A 21901-nucleotide genomic window follows, 5' to 3' on the forward strand; every position below is an offset into this window, starting at 1 on the left:
CGGCCGTGGTCTGGAGCTCCCCAGACGCCTCACTCCCCTCAGCCTCCAGGTTCATCCGTCCCTCAAATGGTTAATTTTCCGTGGCTAGATCTACTCTCGGGGCGGCCCAGCCAATAGAAAGCCGAGAAATCCCTGACGTCACCAGTTGCCAGGCAGAACAAACGCGCTCCTCCCACCTCTGGCTCGGCAGCCAATAGCAAACCGCCGTTTCGATGACGTCACGGGGCGGATGCGGAAGTGGCGCGCGGGGGCTGCCGGGATCGGGGCGGCGGTCGGAGGGTTGCGATCGATCGCGACATTGATCCCGATATCGATCTCAATATCGATCCCGATATCGATCCTGATATCGATCCCGATATCGATCCCGATCGGCTCCTCCCGCCGCGATGTTCTTCACCTGCGGCCCCAACGAGGCCATGGTGGTGTCGGGTGAGTTCGGGGGGCGCCTGGGGACCCCAAAATCCCCCAAAAACCCTCCTGGAGACCCCAAAATCCCCCAAAACTGCCGGGAAAGCCCGAAATCCCCCAAAAAACCCTCCTGGGGACCCCAAAACTGCCGGGAGAGCCTAAAATCCCCCAAAAACCCTGCCGGGAACCCCTAAAACCCCCAAACTGCCGGGAGAGCCCAAAATCCCCCAAAAACCCTCCTGGGAACCTCTAAAACCCCAAAACTGCCGGGAGAGCCCGAAATACCCCTAAAAAACCCTCCTGGAAACCCCTTAAACCCCCCAAAACTCTCGGGAGCTTCCAGAATGGCCCAAACTCCAGGAACCCCCAAAATCCCCCCCAAAAAATTCTCCTGGGAACCTCCAGAATCCCCAAACCCCCCAAATCCCCCAAACCCCCCAAATCCTCCAAATCCCCCAAATCCCCAAACCCCCCAAATCCCCAAATCCCCTCACCCCAAATCTCTCAAATCCCCTCATCCTAACCCAAATTCCCAAATCCCAAATCCCAAATCCCCCAAATGCCCCAAATTCCCCAAATCCCAAATCCCCCAAAACTTCTCACCCCAAGTCCTCCAAATCCCCCAAATGCCCCAAATGCCCTCACCCCAAATCCCCCCAATCTCTCAAACCCCCAAATCCCCCAAATCCCCCCTGTCCCCACATTTGGGGTCCCTAAATCCCCCATTGTCTCTCAGGGTTCTGCCGCAGCCCGCCGGTGATGGTGGCAGGAGGCAGAGTGCTGGTGATCCCCTGCCTGCAGCAGATCCAGCGGTGAGCAGGGGGGTTTTGGGGTTTTTTTGGGGATTTTTGGGGTTTTTTTGGGGTCTCTCTGGATTTGGGGTGACGCCCTGGCCCCGCAGGATCTCGCTGAACATGCTGACGCTGCCGGTGCGCAGCGAGAAGGTTTACACCAGGCACGGGGTGCCCATCTCCGTCACCGGCATCGCCCAGGTAACCCCAAAAAACCCTAAATCCACTGGGGGAGCCCTAAAACCCTAAATTCACTGGGGAGCCCAAAACCACCCAAAATCCCTTCGGGAAACCCAAAAATATCCACTCGGGAACCCCAAAAATTCACTCGGGGAACCCCAAAAACACCCTAAATTCACTGGGGAACCCAAAAAAACCTTAAAATTCACTTGGGAATCCCAAAACATCCTATAATCCACTGGGGAACCCCAAAAACTCCCTAAAATCTACTGGGGAACCCAAAAAACCCTAAATCTACGGGGGGATCCCAAAACCACCCTAAATTCACTGGGAGAACGCCAAAAAAACCCCTAAAATTCACTGGGGATCCCAAAAAACCCTACAGTTCATTGGGGGAACCCCAGAAACACCCTAAAATCCACTGGGGGAACCCCAAAAAAACCCCTAAAATCCACTGGGGGAACCTCAAAAACACCCTAAAATCTACTGGGAGATCCCAAAAACACCCTGAAATTCATGGGGAACCCCAAAAAAACCCTAAATTCACTGGGGGAACCCAAAAAACCCCTAAATCTACTGGGGATCCCAAAACACCCCAATATCTACTGGGGATCCCAAAAACACCCTAAATCCACTGGGGATCCTGAAAAACACCCTGCATTCACTGGGGGAACCCCAAAAAACCCCTAAAATTCACTGGGGAACCCAAAAAAACCCTAAATGCACTGGGGAACCCAAAACACCCTGAAATTCACTGGGGGATCCCAAAACCACCCTAAAATCACTGGGGGAACTCAAAAATCACCCAAAAGTTCACTGGGAGAACCCCACAAACACCCTAAAATCCACTGGGGAACCCCAAAAAAACCGTAGAATTCAATGGGGAACCCCAAAAAACCCTAAATTCACTGGGGATCCAAAAAAAACCCCTAAAATCACTGAGGGAACCCCAGAACACTCAAACATTCAGTGGGGAAACCCCAAAACAGCCGAAAATCTATTGGGGGATCCCGAATAAACCCTAAAATTCACTGTGGGAACCCCAAAAGTACCCTAAAATTCACTGGGGATCCCAAAAACACCCTAAAATCTACTGGGGAACCCCAAAACCAGCCAAAAATCTACTGGGGGATCTCAAATAAACCCTAAAATCTATTGGGGGAACCCCAAAAAAACCCTAAAGTTCACTGGGGAACCCAAAAATACCCTAAAATCTACTGGGGAAACCCCAAAACACCCTGAAATTCACTGGGGGAACCCCAAAAAACCTGCTTGGGAATCACAGGACATCGTGGAGCCACAAAACCCCACTAGGATCCCCAAAAATCCACTCGGGACTCCCAAAAAACCCCACTGGGACCCCCAAAATTCCTTTGGGAATCCCAAAAAATCCAGTCACAACCCCCAAAAATCCACTCAGGAACCCCAGATACTCTCTGGGAACCCCAAAATCCCTGTGGGAACCCCCAAAACCCCACTTAGAACCCCCAAAAATGCACTCAGGACCCCAAAATCCACTTGGGACCCCCAAATTCCCCCAAAACCCCACCAGGACCCCCAAAAACACACTCAGGATGCCCCAAATTTCTTTAGAACCTCAAAAAATGCTTTGGGACCCCAAATTCCCCCCTGGGACCCCAAAATTCCTTCCTGGGACCCCCAAATTTCCCCCTGGGACCCCCAAAAATCTGTCCTGGGACCCCTAAATTCCCTCCTGGGACCCCCAAATTCCCCTCGGGACCCCCAAATTCCCCTCCTGGGACCCCAAAATCCCCCCAAGTCTCCCCTATGGGGGTGGCGTTGCCCTTTTAAGGGAGGTTTTGGTGGGGCCCACCTAATGGGGTTCTTAAAGGGGCAATGGTAGAGTGATTCCCAAAATGACGCAGAGGGGAGGGGAGGAGCCCTTTAAGGGGGTTTGGGGTGGTGGGACCCCCAAAAAACCCTCAAAAGGGTGGGGAAAACCCTTGAAAGGGTGAGAAAAACCTTTAAAAGGGTGAGAAAAACCCTAAAGAGAGTGGGGAAAACCCTTAAAAGGGAGATTTGGGGTTTGGGATGGCATTGAAAGGGGTTTGGAGTTTTTGGGATCCCCAAATTTGTGTGAAGGGAGGGTAAACTCCCAAAAAGGGGCATGGAGGGGGTTGGGACCCCAAAAAAAATTCTTAAGGGTGGCAAAATCTTCCTTAAAAAGGGTTTGGGGTGATGTGGAATCCCACAAACCTTCCTAAAGGGGTCAAAATCCAATTTTTAAAGGAGTTTTGTGGTGTTGAAGACCCTAAAATCCTTTTAAAAGAGGTCAAGACCCACCTGAAAAGGGGTTTGGGGTGGTGGGATCCCAAAAAAAATCCTCAAGGGTGGCAGAATCTTGCTTTAAAAGGGTTTGGGGTGATGTGGAATCCCACAAACCTTCTTAAAGGGATCAAGGTGCTTTTAAAAGGGGTTTGGGGTGTTGGGAACCCTAAAATCCCATTAAAAAGGGTCAAGATTTTCTTAAAAGGAGCATTTTAAAAGGGATCCCCAAAATCCTTTTAAAGCAGATCAAGACCCTCCTGAAAAAGGGTTTGGGGTGGTGTGGAATCCCTAAAACCTTCCTAAAGGGACAAAAATCCAATTTTTAAAGGGGTTTTGTGGTGTTGAAGACCCTAAAATCATTTTAAAAGGGGTCAAGACCCCCTGGAAAGAGGTTTGGGATGCTCAGGACCCCAAAATCCTTTTCGAAGGGGTCAAGACCCACCTGAAAAAGGGCTTGGGGTGGTGAGGAATCCCTAAAACCTTCTGAAAGGGATCAAAATCCAATTTTTAAAGGGGTTTTGTGGTGTTGAAGACCCTAAAATCCTTTCAAAAAGGGGTCAAGACCCACCTGAAAAGGGATTTGGGGTGCTCAGGACCCCAAAATCCTATTAAAAGGGGTCAAGACCCCCTGGAAAAGACCCCAAATCTGCTCCTGGAGGGGGAAACCCCTTAAAAGGGCAATGCCCTGGTGGTCCCCACCCTGCCCGGCAAGCAGCCCCTTAAAGGGGCAATGCCGCGGCGATCCCTTAAAGGGGCAGCGCCCATTTTGGGGTGGCCGGGAGGTGCCCAGGTGACCAGGTGAGGTGTGGCCAGGTGAAGATCCAGGGGCAGAACAAGGAGATGCTGGCGGCTGCCTGCCAGATGTTCCTGGGCAAGTCGGAGAGCGAGATCGGCCAGATCGCCCTGGAGACGCTGGAGGGGCACCAGCGCGCCATCATGGCCCACATGACCGTGGAGGTGGGGACACGCCCCTCGCGGGGGAGCCACGCCCACTGCGGGGTGACCACGCCCACCCCGGGGTAGCCACGCCCACTTGGGGTTGGACCAACAGCCACCCGTGGGAGGGGGTGTGGTCCCTTTAAGAAATTCCAGAGGTATTTGGGAGACCCATAAGCCACGCCCACACGGGTGGCCACGCCCACTTGGGGACTGTCACCACCCCTCTCAGAAGGGGACCTGGCCCTTTAAGGGATGCTCCGCCCCTTTTCACCCCTAAGCCCCGCCCCCTTAAGGACCCCACCCTGCAGGAGGCCACGCCCACAAAGCCCCATCCAATAGTGAAGCCACGCCCCTTTCCAAAGCCACACCCACCAGCATGACTGTCACCTCACATGGCCACACCCCCTTTGGAAGCCACACCCACATTTGCCCCACCCCTGCCTTAAGCCCCGCCCCCTGATTGGCTCCACCCCATCTTAAGCCCCGCCCCTGGCTCCACCCCCTGTGCAACCATTGGTTCCATCCTTCCTCAAGCCCCGCCTCCTTCTTGCCCCCACCCTGATGGAAGCCACGCCTCTGGCCCAGAGCCACGCCCACCAGGTCACACCCCTTGTCTCAAGCCACACCCCCTTGGCCAAGCCCCGCCCACCCCACTGAGCTCTGCCCTGGCCCCTCCCCTTGCCCCACCCCTCTCTCTGGCCACGCCCCACAAGCCACACCCACCTGGCCCCACTCCTTGGCTCAGGCCACGCCCCAGGGTGATGTCACACCCACCTGACTTGCACCCTGTAAGCCACGCCCATTTCCCCACCCAGTCCCAAGCCACGCCCACATAGCTCCACCCCTTGGCTAAGCCACACTCCTCTGCCTTAACTTACTGACTCAAGCCACGCCCCCATCTTTCTAAGCCACGCCCACCTGGCTCCACCCCTTAGCTCAAGCCACGCCCTTGCTAATGCAAGCCACACCCCCTGGGCTCAAGCCACGCCCCACCAACAAGCCACGCCCACCTCGCACAGGATCAAAGCCCCGCCCCCATGAGAAAGCCACGCCCACACCTTGCCTCAAGCCACACCCCTGGGCCAAGCCACGCCCACCTGGACCCACCCTGACCACAAACTCCGCCCCTTTGGACCCCTCCCCGCTAAGCCCCGCCCCTGGGTCAAAGCCACGCCCACCTGGCCCCACCCCCTTTGGCACCACCCCATGAAGCCCTGCCCCTTTGCGCCCCACCCCACTAAGCCCCGCCCCTTTGTCCCGCCCCTCTAAGCCCCGCCCCTCTGTGCCATGCCCTGCTAAGCCCCGCCCCGCTAAGCCCCGCCCCCTGTGCCCCGCCCCCTGCCCCGCCCAGGAGATCTACAAGGACCGTCAGAAGTTCTCAGACCAGGTGTTCAGAGTGGCTTCGTCTGACCTGGTGAACATGGGGATCTCTGTGGTCAGCTACACACTCAAGGACGTGCATGATGAACAGGTGAGGGACAGTGGAGACAGGTGACACACACCTGGGGACAGGTGACACACAGCTGGGGACACCTAGGGACTGCTGGGGACAGGTGAGACACACCTAGGGACACCTGGTCAACATGGGGATCTCTGTGGTCAGCTATACACTCAAGGACGTGCATGACGAGCAGGTGAGGGACAGTGGGGACAGGTGACACACACCTGGGACACCTGGGGACACATGTGGGGACACCTGGTGAACATGGGGATCTCCGTGGTCAGCTACACCCTCAAGGACATGCATGACGAGCAGGTGAGGGGCCTGGGGACACACCTGGGGATACCTGGGATAGGTGAGATACACCTGGGGACACCTGGTGAACATGGGGATATCGGTGGTCAGCTACACCCTCAAGGACGTGCATGATGAACAGGTGAGACACACCTGGGGACAGCTGGGGACACACCTGGGGACAGGTGACACACACCTGGGGACAGGTGAGACACACCTAGGGACACCTGGTGAACATGGGGATCTCCGTGGTCAGCTACACACTCAAGGACGTGCATGACGAGCAGGTGAGGGACCTGGGGACACACCTGGGGACAGGTGAGACACACCTGAGACACCTGAGGACAGATGGGGACGCACCTGGGGACAACTCGGGAGGACCTCAGACACATCTGGAACTGCTGGGTCTCACCTGGGACACACCTGGGATAAATCTGGGGAAATGGGGCGACACAGATATGACAGTGGTGTGACACAGGTGTGACACAGGTGACAGGGGGATGTCCCAGGTGTGACCCAGGTGTGTCCCAGGTGTGTCCCCAGGTGTGACAGGTGTGTCCCCGGGTGTGACAGGTGTGTCCCCAGGTGTGTCCCAGGTGTCCCCAGGTGTGACAGGTGTGTCCCCGGGTGTGACAGGTGTGTCCCCAGGTGTGTCCCAGGTGTCCCCAGGTGTGACAGGTGTGTCCCCGGGTGTGACAGGTGTGTCCCCAGGTGTCCCCAGGTGTGTCCCAGGTGTCCCCAGCTGTGACAGGTGTGTCCCAGGTGACAGGGAGGTGTCCCAGGTGTGTCCCCAGGTGTGATAGGTGTCCCATGTCCCCAGGACTACCTGCGCTCACTGGGCAAAGGCTGCACAGCTCAGGTGTAGGTGTGACAGAGAGGTAACCCAGCTGTCCCCAGGTGTGACAGGTGTGTCCCAGGTGTGACAGGTGTGTCCCAGGTGTCCCAGGTGTGTCCTAGATGTGACAGGTGTGTCCCAGGTGTGACAGGTGTTCCCAGGTGTCCCAGGTGTGTCCTAGATGTGACAGGTGTGTCCCCAGGTGTGTCCCAGGTGTCCCCAGGTGTGTCCCCAGGTGACCCAGGTGTCCCCATGTCCCCAGGACTACCTGCGCTCGCTGGGCAAAGGCCGCACAGCTCAGGTGCAGGTGTGACACAGGTGTGACAGGTGTGTCAGGTGTCCCCAGGTGTGACAGGTGTGTCCCCAGGTGTGACAGGTGTCCCCATGTCCCCAGGACTACCTGCGCTCGCTGGGCAAAGGCCGCACAGCTCAGGTGCAGCGCGACGCTCGGGTGGGAGAGGCTGAGGCCAAGCGTGACGCTGGGATTCGTGTGAGTCAGACTGGGGGGACTGGGAGGGACTGGGATGGACTGGGAGGGAAACTGGGAGAGACTGGGGGGGATTGGGGTACCTCCCTGTCAGTCACCCCCCAGTGTCCCCCAGTATTCCCAGTACTCCCAGTGCTCCCAGTCCCATTCCAGCCCCTCCCAGTGTCCTTCAGTGCTCTTCCAGTGTCCCCTAGACTCTCCCAGTCTCTCCCAGTCTCTCCCAGTGCCTCCCAGTGCCTCCCAGTGTTCCCAGTACTCTATTCCTCAAGCCCCCCAGTGGCCTCCCAGTATCCCCAGTACCCCATTCCCCAGTCCCTCCCAGTCTGTCCCAGTCCCTCCCAGTGCTCCCAGTTCCTCCCAGTGCCACTCTAGTTCCACTCCAGTGCCTCCAAGTGCCCTCCCAGTAACCCCAGTGCTCCCAGTAACTCACTCTCCAGTCCTTCCCAGTCCCTCCCAGTCCCTCCCAGTCCCCCCAGTTAACCCAGTTTCCCAGGAGGCGCAGTCCCAGCAGGATCAGGTCTCAGCACAGCTGCTCAGTGAGGAGCCCACAGCCTCACCAGTGCTCCCAGTGCTCCCAGTACCCCATTCCCTAGCCCCTCCCAGTGCTCTCCAGCACCCCCAGTCCATCCCAGTCTCACTCAGTGCTGTCCCAGTGCCCCTCTAGTCCCACTCCAGTGCCTCCCAGTGCCATCCCAGTATACCCAGTATGCCCAGTACCTCCACTCCCAGTCCCTCCCAGTCCCTCCCAGTGCCTCTCCACTGCCTCCCAGTGCCATGCCAGTATCCCCAGTGCTCTCCCAGTGCTCCCAGTCCTTTCCAGTGTCCCTATAGTCCCACTCCAGTGTCTCCAAGTGCTCTCCCAGTGCTCCCAGCACCCCATCCCCCAGTCCCTCCCAGTTCCTCCCAGTACCCCCAGTACCCCATTCCCCAGTCCTTCCCACTGTTCCCAGTCCGTCCCAGTCCCCCCAGTGCCCCCAGTAACCCCAGTTTCCCAGGAGGCGTGGGCACTGCAGGAGCAGGTCTCAGCGCAGTGAGGAGCCCACAGCCTCACCAGTGCTCCCAGTTCTCCCAGTACCCGCAGTACTCTCACTCCCAGTCCCTCCCATCCCTCCCAGTCCTCCCAGTCCCTCCCAGTGCTCCCAGTACCCCATTCCCCAGTATTCCCAGTCCCCCCAGTCCCCCCAGTACCCCCATTCCGTCCCCAGGAGGCGCGGGCGCGGCAGCAGCAGGTCTCGGCGCAGCTGCTCAGTGAAGAAGCCACAGCGAGAGCTCAGCGAGACTTCCAGGTGGCTCAGGCTGAGTGTGACGGAGCTGTGAGTGCCAGGAGAGCCACCGCCGAGCTGGCCTTCCAGCTGCAGGTGACAGGGGACACACCTGGGACACCTGGGGACACCTGGGGACACACCTGGGGACACACCTGGGACACCTGGGGACACACCTGGGACACCTGGGGACACACCTGGGGGGCTGGGGACACAGCTGGGGACAAGGAATTCATCCAGGGACACAGCTGGGGACACTCCTGGGGACACCTGGGACACGCCTGGGGACACACCTGGGGACACACCTGGGGACATGGGGACACACCTGGGACACACCTGGGACCACCCCAGACCACCTGTCCCTCCACATCCTGGGGTTCCCCCCAGTTTCAGGTGTCCCAGGTGTGATTTTGATGTCCCAAATCTGGGATTTTTGGGTTCCTTTGGGATATTTTTGGGGCTCCCAGGGGTCATTTGGGATTCTGTCATTTCTGGACATTGCCTGCAATCCCAACCCCATTTTCAGTGTCCCCAACACCATTTCCAATGTCCCCAACCCCATTTTTTGTGTCCCCAACCCCATTCTCATGTCCCCAACCCCATTTTTTGTGTCCCCAACCCCATTTCTGGTGTCCCCAACCCCATTCCTGTGTCCCTAACCCCATTCTCATGTTCCCAACCCCATTTCCATGTCCCCAACCCCATTCCCGCTATCCTCAACCCCATTTTTTTTGTCCCCAACTCCATTCCCAATGTCCCCAACCGCGTTCCCGTGTCCCCCCAGGCGGCCCGTTCCCAGCAGGCCATCGCGGCGCAGCGGGCGCAGGTGGCGCTGGTGGAGCGCGCGCAGCAGGCGCAGCTGCAGGAGCAGGAGGTGGCGCGGCGCCGCCAGGAGCTCGAGGCCACCGTGCGCAAGCCGGCCGAGGCCGAGCGCTACCGGCTGGAGCGGCTGGCCGAGGCGCAGAGGTGAGCCGCGGCCCCTTTAAGGGAGGCCACGCCCCTCTGGGGAGGAGCCACGCCCCCCATCCGGTCAGTCCCAGGGTGGTTTTGGGGGTCCCACCGGTGTGGGTGGAGCCATTGCCCTTTTAAGTGAAGCATTGCCCCTTTAAGAGGAGTCTTGCCCTTTTAAGGAGAAGCCACACCCCCACTTTTGGGGGGTCCCACCAGCTCACATGAGGTCATTGCCCCTTTAAGAGAACCGTTGCCCCTTTAAGAAGTAGACACGCCCTCTCCTGGTCAGCCATTAGTCCATTCTTGGTGGGTCCCACCAGTTTGAGTCAAACCATCGCCCCTGTAAGAGAAGCGTTGCCCCTTTAAGAAGTATCCATGATGTCTCCCAGCCAGCAATTCTCCCATTTTTAGGGGTCCCACCGGTTCGGGTGAAACCATTGCCCTTTTAAGAGAAGCCCCGCCCCTTAAACTGAGTCACACCCAAGGTGGGTCCCACCCTTAAAGGTGAAGCCATTGCCCCTTTAAGAACAAGCCATGCCCTCTCCCAATCTCCCAATCCCATTGTGGGTGGGTCCCACCAGTTTGGGTGAAACCATTGCCCTTTTAAGAGAAGTGTTGCCCCTTTAAGAGAGAGCCATGATCCCACTTTGGTGGGGACCACCAGCTTGACTGCAGCCATTGCCCCTTTAAGAGCCACCATTGCCCCTTTAAGCGCCATTCCCATTTAGGAGAAGCCACGCCCACTCCAATAAGCCACACCCCCATGAGTCCCACACCATTAGGGCGTTGCCCCTTTAAGAGCAGCATTGCCCCTTTAAGAGCAGCCCCGCCCCCGGTGGAAGCTCCGCCCCCTGACTTGGCGCCCCCTACAGGACGCAGGTGCTGCTGCAGGCAGAGGCTGAGGCTGAGAGCCTCAGGGTGAGTTTGGGATTTGGGGGAAATTTGGGGGATTTTGGGGTCCCAGGTGGGGTTTGGAGTGAGTTTGGGGGATTTTGGGATCAGTTTGGGGGATTTTGGAGTGAGTTTGGGGGATTTCGGGTGGTCCTGGCTGGATTTTGAAGTGAATTTGGGGGAATTTGGGGTGAATTTTGGGGGTCCCAGGTGGGGTTTGGGGTGAATTTGGGGGATTTTGGGGATTTTTTGGGGGATTTTGGGGTGATTTTGGGTCATTTTGGGGGTTCCAGGTGGGGTTTGGGGTTTCCTGGGTGGTGTTTGGGGTGAATTTGGGGGATTTTCGGGTGAATTTGGGGTGAATTGGGGGATTTTGGGGGATTTTGGGCTGAATTTGGGGGATTTTGGGGTCCCAGGTGTGACATTTTTGGGTTCCCGGGGTTATTTTCGGGTTCCTGTCATTCCCAGCCATCCCAACCATCCCATTTTTGGGATGTCCCAGGTGTGATTTGGGTGTCCAAAAATATGGGATTTTTTGGGTTCCTTTGGGATTTCTTTTGGTTCCCATCTGGGGTTTTTTAGCTTCTGGGATTTCGGGTTCCCCATTTTTGGGATGTCCCAGTTGTGGGATTTTTGGGCTCCCAGGGGATGTTTTTGGGTTCCCAGGTGGGGTTCTTTGGGTTCCTGGGAATTCCGGTGTCCCCAACCCCATTTCCAGTGTCCCCAACCCCACACCTGATGTCCCCAACCCCATTTCTTTGGGTCCTGATCCCATTTCTGGTGTCACCCATCCTGAGTTTGCTGTCCCCAACCCCATTTCTGGTGTCCCCAACCCCATTTTCAGTGTCCCCAATCCCATTTCCGATGTCCCCGATCCCAAATTCTCTGTTCCCAACCCCATTTGCAGTGTCCCCAACCCCGTTCCAATGTCTCCAACCCCAGGTGACAGGCTGTGCCCGTGCCACTGTCCCCAACCCCGTTTCAATGTCCCCAACCCCACTCTGGCTGTCCCCAGTCCCGTTTTTGTCCCCAACCCCAGGTGACAGGCTCACCATGTCCCCAGTGTCCCCAATGATGTCCTCTCTCCCAGCTGACAGGCTGTGCCCGTGCCGCTGTCCCCAATCCCATTTCAATGTCCCCAATGTCCCCAATGTCCCCAATGGTCCCAGTATCCCCAATGACCCAATGTCCCCAATGCTGTCCCCTCTGTCCCAGGTGACCGGCAGTGCCTGCGCCGCCATGCTCTCCAGCCCTGTTCCAATGTCCCCAATGTCACCATTGTCCCCCATGTCCCCAATGTCCCAGCTGTCCCCAATGTCCCCAATGCTGTCCCCAATGTCCCCCAGGTGACAGGCTCAGCCCATGCTGCCACGCTCTCCAGCCCCGTTTCAATGTCCCCAATGTCCCCAATGTCCCCAATCTCCCTGATGATGTCCCCAGTGTCCCCAATGTCCCTGCTGTCCCCAATGTCCCTAATGCTGTCCCTGCTGTCCCCAATGTCCCCAGTGTCCCCTCTCCCAGGTGACAGGCAGTGCCCGCGCTGCCACTCTCTCCAGCCCCATTTCCTTGTCCCCAATGTCCCCAATGTCCCTGATGATGTCCCCAGTGATGTCCCTGCTGTCCCCAGGTGACCGGCTCAGCCTGTGCCGCCGCACTGTCCAGCCCTGTTCCATGTCCCCAATGCTGTCCCCAATGTCCCCAATCTCTCCCAGGTGACAGGCAGTGCCCGTGCTGCCGCACTGTCCAGCCGCTGCCGGGCCGAAGCTGCAGCTGCAGCAGCCAAAGCTGAGGCGTTTGGGATGTTCCAGGAGGCGTCAGTGCTGGAGATGGCATTGGACAGACTGCCACAGGTGACACTGGGGACAGCTGGGACATTGGGGACACTGGGGACAATGGGGACATTGGGGACACTGGGGACAGCAGGGGCATTGGGGACACAGCAGTGCTGGAGATGGCACTGGACAGACTGCCACAGGTGACACTGGGGACATTGGGGACATTGGGGATATTGGGAACATTGGGGACATTGGGGACATTGGGGACAACGGGGACAATGGGGACATTGGGGTTATTGGTGACATTGCAGTGCTGGAGATGGCATTGGACAGACTGCTGCAGGTGACACTGGAGACACTGGGGACAGCTGGGGATAGCAGGGACATTGGGGACATTGGGGACAGCTGGGATATTGGGGATAGCAGGGACACTGGGGACACTGGGGACATTGGGGACATTGCAGTGCTGGAGATGGCGCTGGACAGACTGCCGCAGGTGGGACTTGGGGACACTTTGGGGACATTGGGGACATTTTGTGGCCATTTGGGGGACGTGGTGGGAATGGTGGTGACATCTTGGGGACATTGAGGGTGACACTTGCGGGACACTCTGGGGACATTTGGGGACACCTTGGGAACACCCAGGGGTGGCACTTGGGGACACTCTGAGGACATTTGGGGACACTCTGGGGACACCTTGGGGACACCCAGGATACTTGGGGACACTCTGGGGACACAGAGGTGCAGGTGGCACCTTGGGGGCAAAGTGACACCAGGGGTTGGTGGCACCTTGGGGACACTCTGGGGACACTTTGGGGACATTTGGGGCCATGGGAATGGTGACATCTTGGGGACATTGGGGACATAGGACTGGTGGCACCTTGGGGACACAATGGGGACACTTTGAGGACATTTTTTTGGGGAATTTTTGGGAATTTCTGCAGCTGGCTGAAGCTGATTTTGGGGATTTTTTTGGGATTTTTGGGGATTTTTTTGGGATTTTTTTGGGAATTTTTGGGGAATTTTTTGGGGAATTTTTTCAGGAATTTTTTGGGGAATTTTTGGGGAATTTTTGGGAATTCCTGCAGGTGGCCAAAGCTGATTTTGGGGATTTTTTTGGGATTTTTTTTTTTTAAATTTTTGGGAGGATATTTTTGGATTTTTTTCAGGAACTTTTTCGGGATTTTTTGGGGAATTTTTTTGGAATTTCTGGAATTTTCCAGTTTCAGGTGGCCAAGGCTGATTTTTGGGGGATTTTTTGTGGGATTTTTTCAGGATTTTTTTGGGATTTTTTTTTTTTAATTTCCAGAATTTTCTCACAGGTGGCCAAGGCTGATTTGGGGAATTTTCGGGGATTTTTTGGGACTTTTTGGGGGATTTTTTTTTATTTTTGGGGGAGATTTTAAAAACTTTTTTTCAGGAATTTTTTGGGAATTTTTTGGGGAATTTTTTTGGAATTCCCAGAATTTTCCAGTTTCAGGTGGCCAAGGCTGATTTTTGGGTTTTTTTGGGGATTTTTTTGGGAATTTTTTTGGAATTTCTGGGATTTTCCAGTTTCAGGTGGCTGAGGCTGATTTGGGGATTTTTTGGGGATTTTTAAAATTATTTTTGGGGGGATATTTTTTTATTTTTGGGGGATTTTTGGGGTTTTCTTGGGATTTTTAAAAAAATTTTTTGGGATTTTTCTGGAATTTCCCCCAGGTGGGCGAGGCTGATTTTGGGTTTTTTTTGGGGAATTTTTTGGGATTATTTTTGGGAATTTTTTGTGAATTTTGGGTTTCCAGGTGGCCGAGGCTGATTTTAGGGAATTTTTTGGGATTTTTTGGTGATTTTTTTTGGATTTTTTGGTGATTTTTTGGGATTTTTTGGGGATTTTTTTTTTATTTTTTGGGGATTTTTTTGGTGAATTTTGGGGTTCCAGGTGGCCGAGGCGGTGGCGCAGCCCCTGCTGGGGACACACGGCGGGTGACGCTGGTCGGTGGCTCTGGGGACATCGGAGTTGCCAAAATTCCTGCGGAAATCTTGGATTTGCGACAAAACTGCCAGCTGCAGTTGGAGCTCTGGCCAGGGGGCACAGGTGAGAGCGGGATTTGGGGGATTTTGGAGGATTTTTGGGGAGGATTGGGAAGGATTTTGGGGGAATTTGGGATTTTTTTTGGAATTTTGGAGGGAATTTGGGGGAATTAGAGGGAGAATTTGGGGGATTTTGGAGAATTTTGGGGATTTCTGGGTGAATTAGGGCATTTTTGGGGAATTTGGGGGAATTTAGGATTTTTGGTGAATTTGAGAGGAATTAGAGGGATTTTGGGGGAATTTGGGATTTGGGGGATTTGGGAAGAGTTTTTGGAGTGATTTGGGAGAATTTGAGAAATTTTGGGGTCCTGGGTGGATCTTGGGGGAATTTGGGGAATTTAGGGGATTTTGGGGATTTTTGGGGTGAATTTGGGGACTTTGGGATCCTGGAGGGAATTGGGGAGAATTTGAGGGATTTAGGGGATTTTTAGGGGATTTGGGAGAATTTGAGGGATTTTGGGGGAGTTTGGGAAGGACCAGGGGAATTTAGGGAATTTCGGGGTCCCATGGATTTTTGGGTGAAATTGGGGGATTTTTGGGGTGGATTTGAGGGATTTTGGGGGAGTTTTGGGGATTTTTGCAAATATTTGGGGATTTTTGGGGAATTTAGGGTGAATTTTGAGGATTTTTGGGCTGATTTTGGGGGAATTTGGGGAATTTGGGTGAATTTGGGGTGAATTTCGGGGATTTTGGGGGGAATTTTGGGATTTGGGGATTTTGGAGGGAATTTTGGGTGAATTTTGGGGATTTTAGGGTGAATTTGGGGGATTTTGGGGATTTGGGGAAATTTGGGATCCCAAGTGGGGTTTGGGGAGAATTTGAGGTTTTTGGGGAGATTTTGGGGATTTTTGGGATGAATTTGGGGGGTTTTGGGGTGGATTTGAGGGATTTTGGGGGATTTTTTCAGGAATTAGGGGAACTTTGGGGAGAATTTGGGGGATTTTGGGTGTCCTAAGTGGATTTTTGGGGATTTTGGGGAGAATTTTTGGGGTAAATTTGTGGCACTTTGGGGGAATTCTTGAGGATTTTGGGGCTCCTGAGTGGATTTTTGGGGAATTTGGGATGAATTTGGAGATCCCAGGTGAGGTTTTGGGGTGAATTTGGGGGATTTTGGGGAAATCAGGAGGATTTTTGGGGATAATTTTGGGGATTTTGGTGAATTTTAAGGAGGAAATTTTGGGGGATTTCAGGATTTTTGGGTGAAATTTTGGGATTTTTGAGGAGAATTTTGGGGATTTTTGGGGCAAATTTTGGGGCAAATTTTGGGGATTTTTCCTCTCCCAGGTGAGATTTGGGGTGAATTTGGGGATTTTGGGGAAATTAGGAAGATTTTTTGGGGATTTTGGTGAATTTTAAGGAGGAAATTTTGGGGATTTCAGGATTTTTGGGTGAAATTTTGGGGATTTTGGGGAACATTTGGGGATTTTTGGGTGAATTTGTGGATTTTTGGGGTTCGAAGTGGAATTTTTGGGTCAAATTTGGGGGATTTTTGGGCTCCCAGGTGGGTTTTGGTGTCACTCGCTGTCCCCAAGGGGAGGTGACACTCCTGTCCCCTCAGGTGACACCGGCAGAGCCTGAGGGCAGCGCTGGAGCCACCGCCGTGTCCCCAAATGTCCCCAAAGTGTCCCCAAGTGTCCCCAAAGTGTCCCCAAATGTCCCCAAAGTGTCCCCAAGTGTCCCCCAGTGACACCAAAGTGTCCCCAAGTGCCACCAACCCCCCAGGGCCACCTCTGTCCCCAAAGTGCCACCGAAGTGCCACCACCGCCTGCTGCCACTGTGTCCCCAAGGTGTCCCCGAGGTGTCCCCAAGGAGCCCCAGGCCACCCCAAAGTGTCCCCAAAGTGCCACCAAAGTGCCACCACCCCTCAGTGCCGCTGTCCCCAAGGTGCCACCAGCCCTGGCGGCTTTGTCCCCAAAGTGTCCCCAAAGTGTCACCAACCCCCCATGGCCTCAGAATGTCCCCAAGGTGCCACCACTGCGGTGTCACCATGTCCCCAGAGTGTCCCCAAAGCGTCCCCAGGGTGTCACCACCCTTGAAGTGCCACCACCCCCCGGTGTCACTTTGTCCCCAAGGTGTCCCCAAAGTGCCACCATGTCCTTAAAGTGTCCCCAAGGCGCCACCACTGTGGTGTCACTTTGTCCCCAAAATGTCACCACCCCTTGCATGTCCTTCAAGTGCCACCACCCCCGAATGTCAGTCTGTCCCCAAAGTGTCCCTAAAGTGCCACCACTGCAGTGTCATCATGTCCCCAAAGTGTCCCCAAGGTGCCATCACCCCCATGTCCCCAAAGTGTCCCCAAAGTGCCACCAGTGCAGTGCCACCGTGTCCCTAAAGTGTCCCCAAGGCGCCACCCCTGTGGTGTCACTTTGTCCCCAAGCTGCCACCGCCCTCAGGGTCACTCTGTCCCCTAAGTGCCACCACCCCCCGGTGTCGCTTTGTCCCCAAAGTGCCACCCTTTGCATGTGTCTGAGGTGCCACCACCCCCCAGTGCCACCTGCATGTCTCCAAATGTCCCCAAAGTGTCCCCAAATGAATAAAGTTGCTGCGCTGAGTGACAGGGCCTGGCTGGGGGGGAGGGGACATTGGGGACATTGGGGACATCGGGAGGGACATTGGGGACACTGAGGGGACAGGGAGGGACATCAGGAGGGACACTGGGGACACTGCAGGGGACATTGGGGACACCCAGGAGGGACATTGGGGACCTTAAAGTGACCCCAGAGGGACACAGGGACACCCCAGGTGACAATGGGGAGCTGGAGGTGACACTGAGGTCACCCCAGGGGACACTGGGGACACCCGGGTGGGGACATTGGGGACATGTGAAGTGACACTGGGACACTCCAGGTGAGCCTCAGGTGACACTGGGGACCCTCAAGTGACCCCAAAGTGACCCCAGGACCCCCCAAAGTGACCCCAAAGTGACCTCAAAGTGACTCCAGGACCTCCCAGGTGACCCTAAATGACCCCAAAGGGACCCAGGACCCCCCAAGGTGACCCTAAAGTGACCCAGAGGTGACCCCAAATGACCCCAAAGTGACACCCCAGGTGACCTCAAGTGAGCCAGGACTCTCCAGGTGCCCCCAGAGTGACCCTAAGGTGACACTGGGGACCGCCAGGTGACCATAAAGTGACCCCAAGGTGACAGAAGTGACCCCAAGACCTCCCAGGTGACCCCAAAGTGACCCTGAAGTGACCTTAAGGTGACATTGGGGACCTCAAAGGGACCATAAAGTGACCCCAGGTGACCCCAAGACCTTTCCAGTGACCCCAAAGTGACCCCAAGGTGACAGAAATGACCCCAAGACCTCCCAGGTGACCCCAAATGACCTTAGAGTGACCCAGGACCCCCCAAAGTGACCCTGAGGTGACCCCAGGACCCCCTAGGTGACATTGGAGACCCTTAAAGTGCCCCAAAAGTGACCCCAGGACCCCCAGGTGACCATAAAGTGACCCCAAAGTGACCCCAGAACCCCCCAGGTGACCCTAAATGACCCCAAAGGGACCCAGGACGCCCCAAGGTGACCCTGAGGTGACAGAGGTGACCCCAAAACCCCTTGCAGTGACCCTAAACTGACCCCAAAGTGACCCCAGGAGCCCCTAGGTGACCCCAAGACCTCCCAGGTGACCCCAAAGTGACCCCAAAGGGACCCAAGGACCCCCCAAAGTGACCCTAAAGTGACCCTGAGGTGACCCTGAGGTGACCCCAAAGTGACAGAAATGACCTCAGGACCTCCCAGGTGACCCTAAAGTGACCCTGAGGTGACACTGGGGACTTCCAGGTGACCAAAAAGTGACCCCAAGACCTTCCCAGTGACCCCAAATGACCCCAGGGTGACCCCAAGGTGACCCCGAGGTGACACAAAGGTGACAAAGGTGACCCAGAGGTGGCCCAAGGTGGCCCAAGGTGGCTTTTCCATCCCGAGTTTATTTCCCGGGGCGACTTTTCAATATGAAAAACCAAAGAAATGGGAAAATAACAAACTTGTGAGGGAAATGGAGAGAAACGGGGAGAGAACAACAGGGATTGGGAAAATGAGAAATATTGGGGGAAATAAAAAATATGGGGAAAAATGGGGAAAAATGGAGGAAAAATGACGAAAAATGAGGGAAAATTGAGAAAAAATGGAGAAAAAACGGCAAAAAATGAGGAAAAATGGAGAAAAAATGGTGAAAAATGCAGAAAAATTGAGAAAAAAATGGGCAAAAATGGGGAAAAAATTGAGAAAAAATGGAGGAAAAATTGAGAAAAATTGGGGAAAACGGAGAAAAAATGGAAGAAAAATGAAAAAAATGAGGAAAAACTGAGAAAAAATGGCGAAAAATGAGGAAAATTTGAGAAAAAATGGGGAAACTGGAGAAAAAATGGAGGAAAAATGGAAAAAAATTTGAGAAAAATGGAGAAAAAATGGTGAAAAATGAGGAAAAATGAGGAAAAATTGAGAAAAATTGGGGAAAAACTGAGAAAAAATGGAAAAAATTGAGAAAAAAATTGAGAAAAAATGAGGAAAATTGGAGAAAAAATTGGAGGAAAAATGGGAAAAAACAGAGAAAAAATGGAGAAAAAACGGAGAAAAAAGGAGGAAAAATGGAAAAAAATTGAGAAAAACGGAGAAAAAAATGAGGAAAAATTGAGAAAAAATTGGGAAAAACTGAGAAAAAGCTGAGAAAAAAATTGAGAAAAAAATGGAGAAAAAAATGTGGAAAATGGAGGAAAAATTGGGAAATCCAATGAAAAATTGGGTAAAACAAAAATTGGAATAATGGAGAGAAAAGTGGGAAGATGAATATTAAAAAATTGGGAAATTGAACCAAAAAAATTGGGGGAAATGGAGAGGAAATGAGGAAAAAGTGGGAAATCTGATAAAAATTGGGAGAAAATGGGAAAAAAAGAGCAAAAATGGGGAAAATGACCAAATGTGAGAAAAATGGGCGAAAAATGACCCAAAATTGAGAAAATTGGGAGGAAAATGAACCAAAAATGGGGAAAAAACCAAAAAAAATGAGGGAAAATGAACCAAAATTGGGGGAAATTAATAAAATATTGGGAAAAGGAAACGGAAAATTAGGAAAAACAAATAAAAATTGGGGAAAAATTAGAAAAAATAAGGAAAAGGAAACGAAAAATTGGGAAAAATGAACCAAAAATTGGAAAATTGAGTGAAAAAATGAACAAAAAATTGGAAAATTGAACAAAAAATTGGGAAAAATGAATGAAAAATTGGGAAAAATGAATGAAAAATTGGGGAAAATGAATAAAAAATTGGGGAAAATTAACGAAAATTTGGGAAAAATGACCCCAGAAGGACCCGAGGGGGGAGGGGAGGCCGCGGTGACAGCGGGGGAGGGGCTGAGGTGACACTGATGGTGACAATGACGATGATGAGGTGTCCTGGTGAGGATGAAGGTCAGGAGCTCCTGAGGCTCAGCAGGGTGAGGAGGATGAAGGTCAGGAGGTCATCAAGGACCACGGTGAAGGTCAGGAACTTCTCCATGGTGAGGATGATGAAGGTCAGAGCCAACTGACCATCCATGATGAAGGTCAAAGGTTCTTCAAGGACCATGGTGAAGGTCAGGAACTCCTCCATGGTGAGGAGGATGGTCAGAGCCAACTGACCATCCATGATGAAGGTCAGGAGGTCACCAAGGACCATGATGAAGGTCAGGAACTCCCCCATGGTGAGGATGATGAAGGTCAGAAGCTCTCTGAAGCTCCTCCATGAGGAGGATGAAGGTCAAGGCCAACTGACCAACCACAATGAAGGTCAGAGGTTCTTCCATGATGATGATGAAGGTCAAAAACTCTTCCATGATGATCAGAAACTCTCCGAGGATCTTCCATGGTGAGGAGGATGAAGGTCAGAGGTTCTTCAAGGACCATGATGAAGATCTCCATGGTGAGGATGATGAAGGTCAAGGCCAACTGACCATCCATGATGAAGGTCAGGAACTCTTCCATGATGAAGATGATCAGAAACTCTCCAAGGATCTTCCGTGGTGAGGAGGATGAAGGTCAGAGGTTCTTCCAGGACCAGGATGAAGGTCAGGAACTCCTCCAAGGTGAGGATGATGAAGGTCAGAAGCTCTCTGAAGCTCCTCCATGAGGATGATGAAGGTCAGAGCCAACTGACCACCCATGATGAAGGTCAGAGGTTCTTCAAGGACCATGATGAAGGTCAGGAACTCTTCCATGATGATCAGAAACTCTCCGAGGATCTTCCATGATGAGGATGATGAAGGTCAGAGGTTCTTCCAGGACCATGGTGAAGGTCAGGAACTCCTCCATGGTGAGGATGATGATGAAGGTCAGAAGCTCTCTGAAGCTCCTCCATGAGGATGATGATGGTCAAGGCCAACTGACCAACCACGATGAAGATCAGGAACTTTTCCATGATGAGGATGATGAAGGTCAGAGCTAATTAGCCAACCGTGATGAAGGTCAAGGGTTCTTCCAGGAGGATGATGAAGGTCAGATGTTCTTCAAGAACCATGATGAAGATCAGGAACTCTTCCATGATGATGATGATGAAGAAGGTCAAAAGCTCTCCAAGGATCTTCCATGATGAAGATGAAGGTCAAGGCCAACTGACCATCCATGGTGAAGATCAAGAACTCTTCCATGATGAGGATGATGAAGGTCAGAGCTAATTAGCCACCCATGATGAAGACCAAAGGCTCTCCAAGGACCATGATGAAGACCAAGAGCTCTTGGAGGAGGAGGAGGATGAAGGCCAAGGCTTGAGCTGATGACAATGCTGGAGGCCATCCTGGAGGATGATGAAGATGGAGGAACACTGAGGGCTTGAGGATGACCACTGAAGGTCAGGGACTCTTCAGCGATGACCATGAAGAGTTGGAGACTTTGATGATGGAGAATTGGAAACTCTTCAACGATGATGAAGGAGAACTGGAGATTCTTCAACCATGATGAAGGAGAACTGGAGACTCTTTGACCATGATGAAGGTTGAGCACCGAGGATGATGATGAAGGCTGGAAACTCTTCAAGAACTCTTCAAGGGTTGGAAACTCTTCCATGATTCTTCCATGATGACACAAGTTGGAGACTCTCTGATGATGACCAAGGTTGGGAACTCTTAGACGATGAAGATTGAGATTCTCTGACCATGATGGACATTGGAGACTCTTCACCGCTGAAGCCCAAGGACTCTCCAAGGATGATGATGACCATCTGACCACGATGAACATTGGAGACTCTCCAGCCGTGACCATGGCTGAAGACTCTGACCATGGTGAAGGTTGGGAACTCTTCAAGGGTGACCATGA

The 21901-nt window shown here is 53.4% G+C and overlaps 2 protein-coding genes and 3 long non-coding RNA genes across 9 annotated transcripts in view; 4 read left to right on the forward strand and 1 right to left on the reverse strand.

The window, feature by feature from the left end:
* The first annotated feature begins 321 nt into the window (after positions 1 to 321).
* On the forward strand, positions 322 to 15656 carry LOC146421435 (flotillin-1-like). The gene is given in 13 exon segments (XM_085047146.1): positions 322 to 429; positions 1145 to 1220; positions 1310 to 1400; positions 4482 to 4625; positions 5959 to 6078; positions 7572 to 7667; positions 8870 to 9022; positions 9711 to 9892; positions 10750 to 10795; positions 12481 to 12618; positions 14465 to 14494; positions 14497 to 14620; positions 15640 to 15656. Coding segments are annotated over 13 exon segments (1260 nt in total). The 5' UTR covers positions 322 to 386.
* A 390-nt stretch (positions 15657 to 16046) lies between these two features.
* LOC146421436 (uncharacterized) lies at positions 16047 to 17167 on the forward strand. Of its 2 annotated transcripts, XR_014848701.1 has the most exons (3): positions 16097 to 16258; positions 16301 to 16976; positions 17010 to 17167. It is a non-coding gene; the product is annotated as an uncharacterized LOC146421436 (long non-coding RNA). The 2 variants fall into 2 exon arrangements; XR_014848700.1 differs by having other exon boundaries at positions 16047 to 16976.
* Positions 17168 to 19943: 2776 nt separating this feature from the next.
* LOC146421437 (uncharacterized) lies at positions 19944 to 21383 on the forward strand. Of its 3 annotated transcripts, XR_014848727.1 has the most exons (6): positions 19944 to 20064; positions 20248 to 20310; positions 20351 to 20380; positions 20411 to 20474; positions 20529 to 20731; positions 21197 to 21277. It is a non-coding gene; the product is annotated as an uncharacterized LOC146421437 (long non-coding RNA). The 3 variants fall into 3 exon arrangements; XR_014848725.1 differs by lacking the exons at positions 20351 to 20380; positions 20411 to 20474 and adding an exon at positions 20792 to 21150 and having other exon boundaries at positions 20529 to 20558; positions 21254 to 21383; XR_014848726.1 differs by lacking the exons at positions 19944 to 20064; positions 20411 to 20474 and adding an exon at positions 20151 to 20187 and having other exon boundaries at positions 20278 to 20410; positions 20559 to 20731.
* Positions 20025 to 21025, reverse strand: LOC146421438 (uncharacterized). 2 transcript variants are annotated; one of them, XM_085047513.1, is made up of 6 exons: positions 20968 to 21025; positions 20886 to 20921; positions 20732 to 20791; positions 20619 to 20691; positions 20381 to 20397; positions 20025 to 20157 (listed from the first exon to the last, which is right to left on the reverse strand). In XM_085047513.1, exons 1-6 carry the CDS (start codon positions 21006 to 21008, stop codon positions 20025 to 20027), a joined length of 360 nt encoding a protein of 119 aa, XP_084903639.1. In that variant the 5' UTR covers positions 21009 to 21025. The 2 variants fall into 2 exon arrangements, with proteins under 2 accessions (XP_084903639.1, XP_084903638.1); XM_085047512.1 differs by having other exon boundaries at positions 20025 to 20206; positions 20337 to 20397.
* A 176-nt stretch (positions 21384 to 21559) lies between the features above and the next one.
* LOC146421439 (uncharacterized) overlaps positions 21560 to 21901 on the forward strand; it is a 38220-nt gene continuing 37878 nt past the window's right edge. The window contains exon 1 of the long non-coding RNA XR_014848723.1: positions 21560 to 21580. This is a non-coding gene — a long non-coding RNA (uncharacterized LOC146421439). The remainder of the gene's footprint in view (positions 21581 to 21901) is intronic.

Source organism: Lichenostomus cassidix, unplaced genomic scaffold (genome assembly GCF_008360975.1).
Source record: "Lichenostomus cassidix isolate B80296 unplaced genomic scaffold, HeHo_3.0 HiC_scaffold_33, whole genome shotgun sequence".
Lineage (NCBI taxonomy): Eukaryota > Metazoa > Chordata > Aves > Passeriformes > Meliphagidae > Lichenostomus > Lichenostomus cassidix.

Bases quoted from the DNA above. Each gene is read 5' to 3' on its own strand.
- LOC146421438 (XM_085047512.1), bottom strand. From the start codon at position 21,008: ATGGAAAAGTTCCTGATCTTCATCGTGGTTGGTCAGTTGGC. The intron at 20,922-20,967 runs CTTGACCATCAT...AGAGCTTCTGAC, and splicing joins ATCGTGGTTGGTCAGTTGGC to CTTCATCATCATCCTCACCA. The intron at 20,792-20,885 runs CTTCACCATGGT...AGAGTTCCTGAC, and splicing joins ACCATGGAGGAGTTCCTGAC to CTTCATCATGGTCCTTGAAG.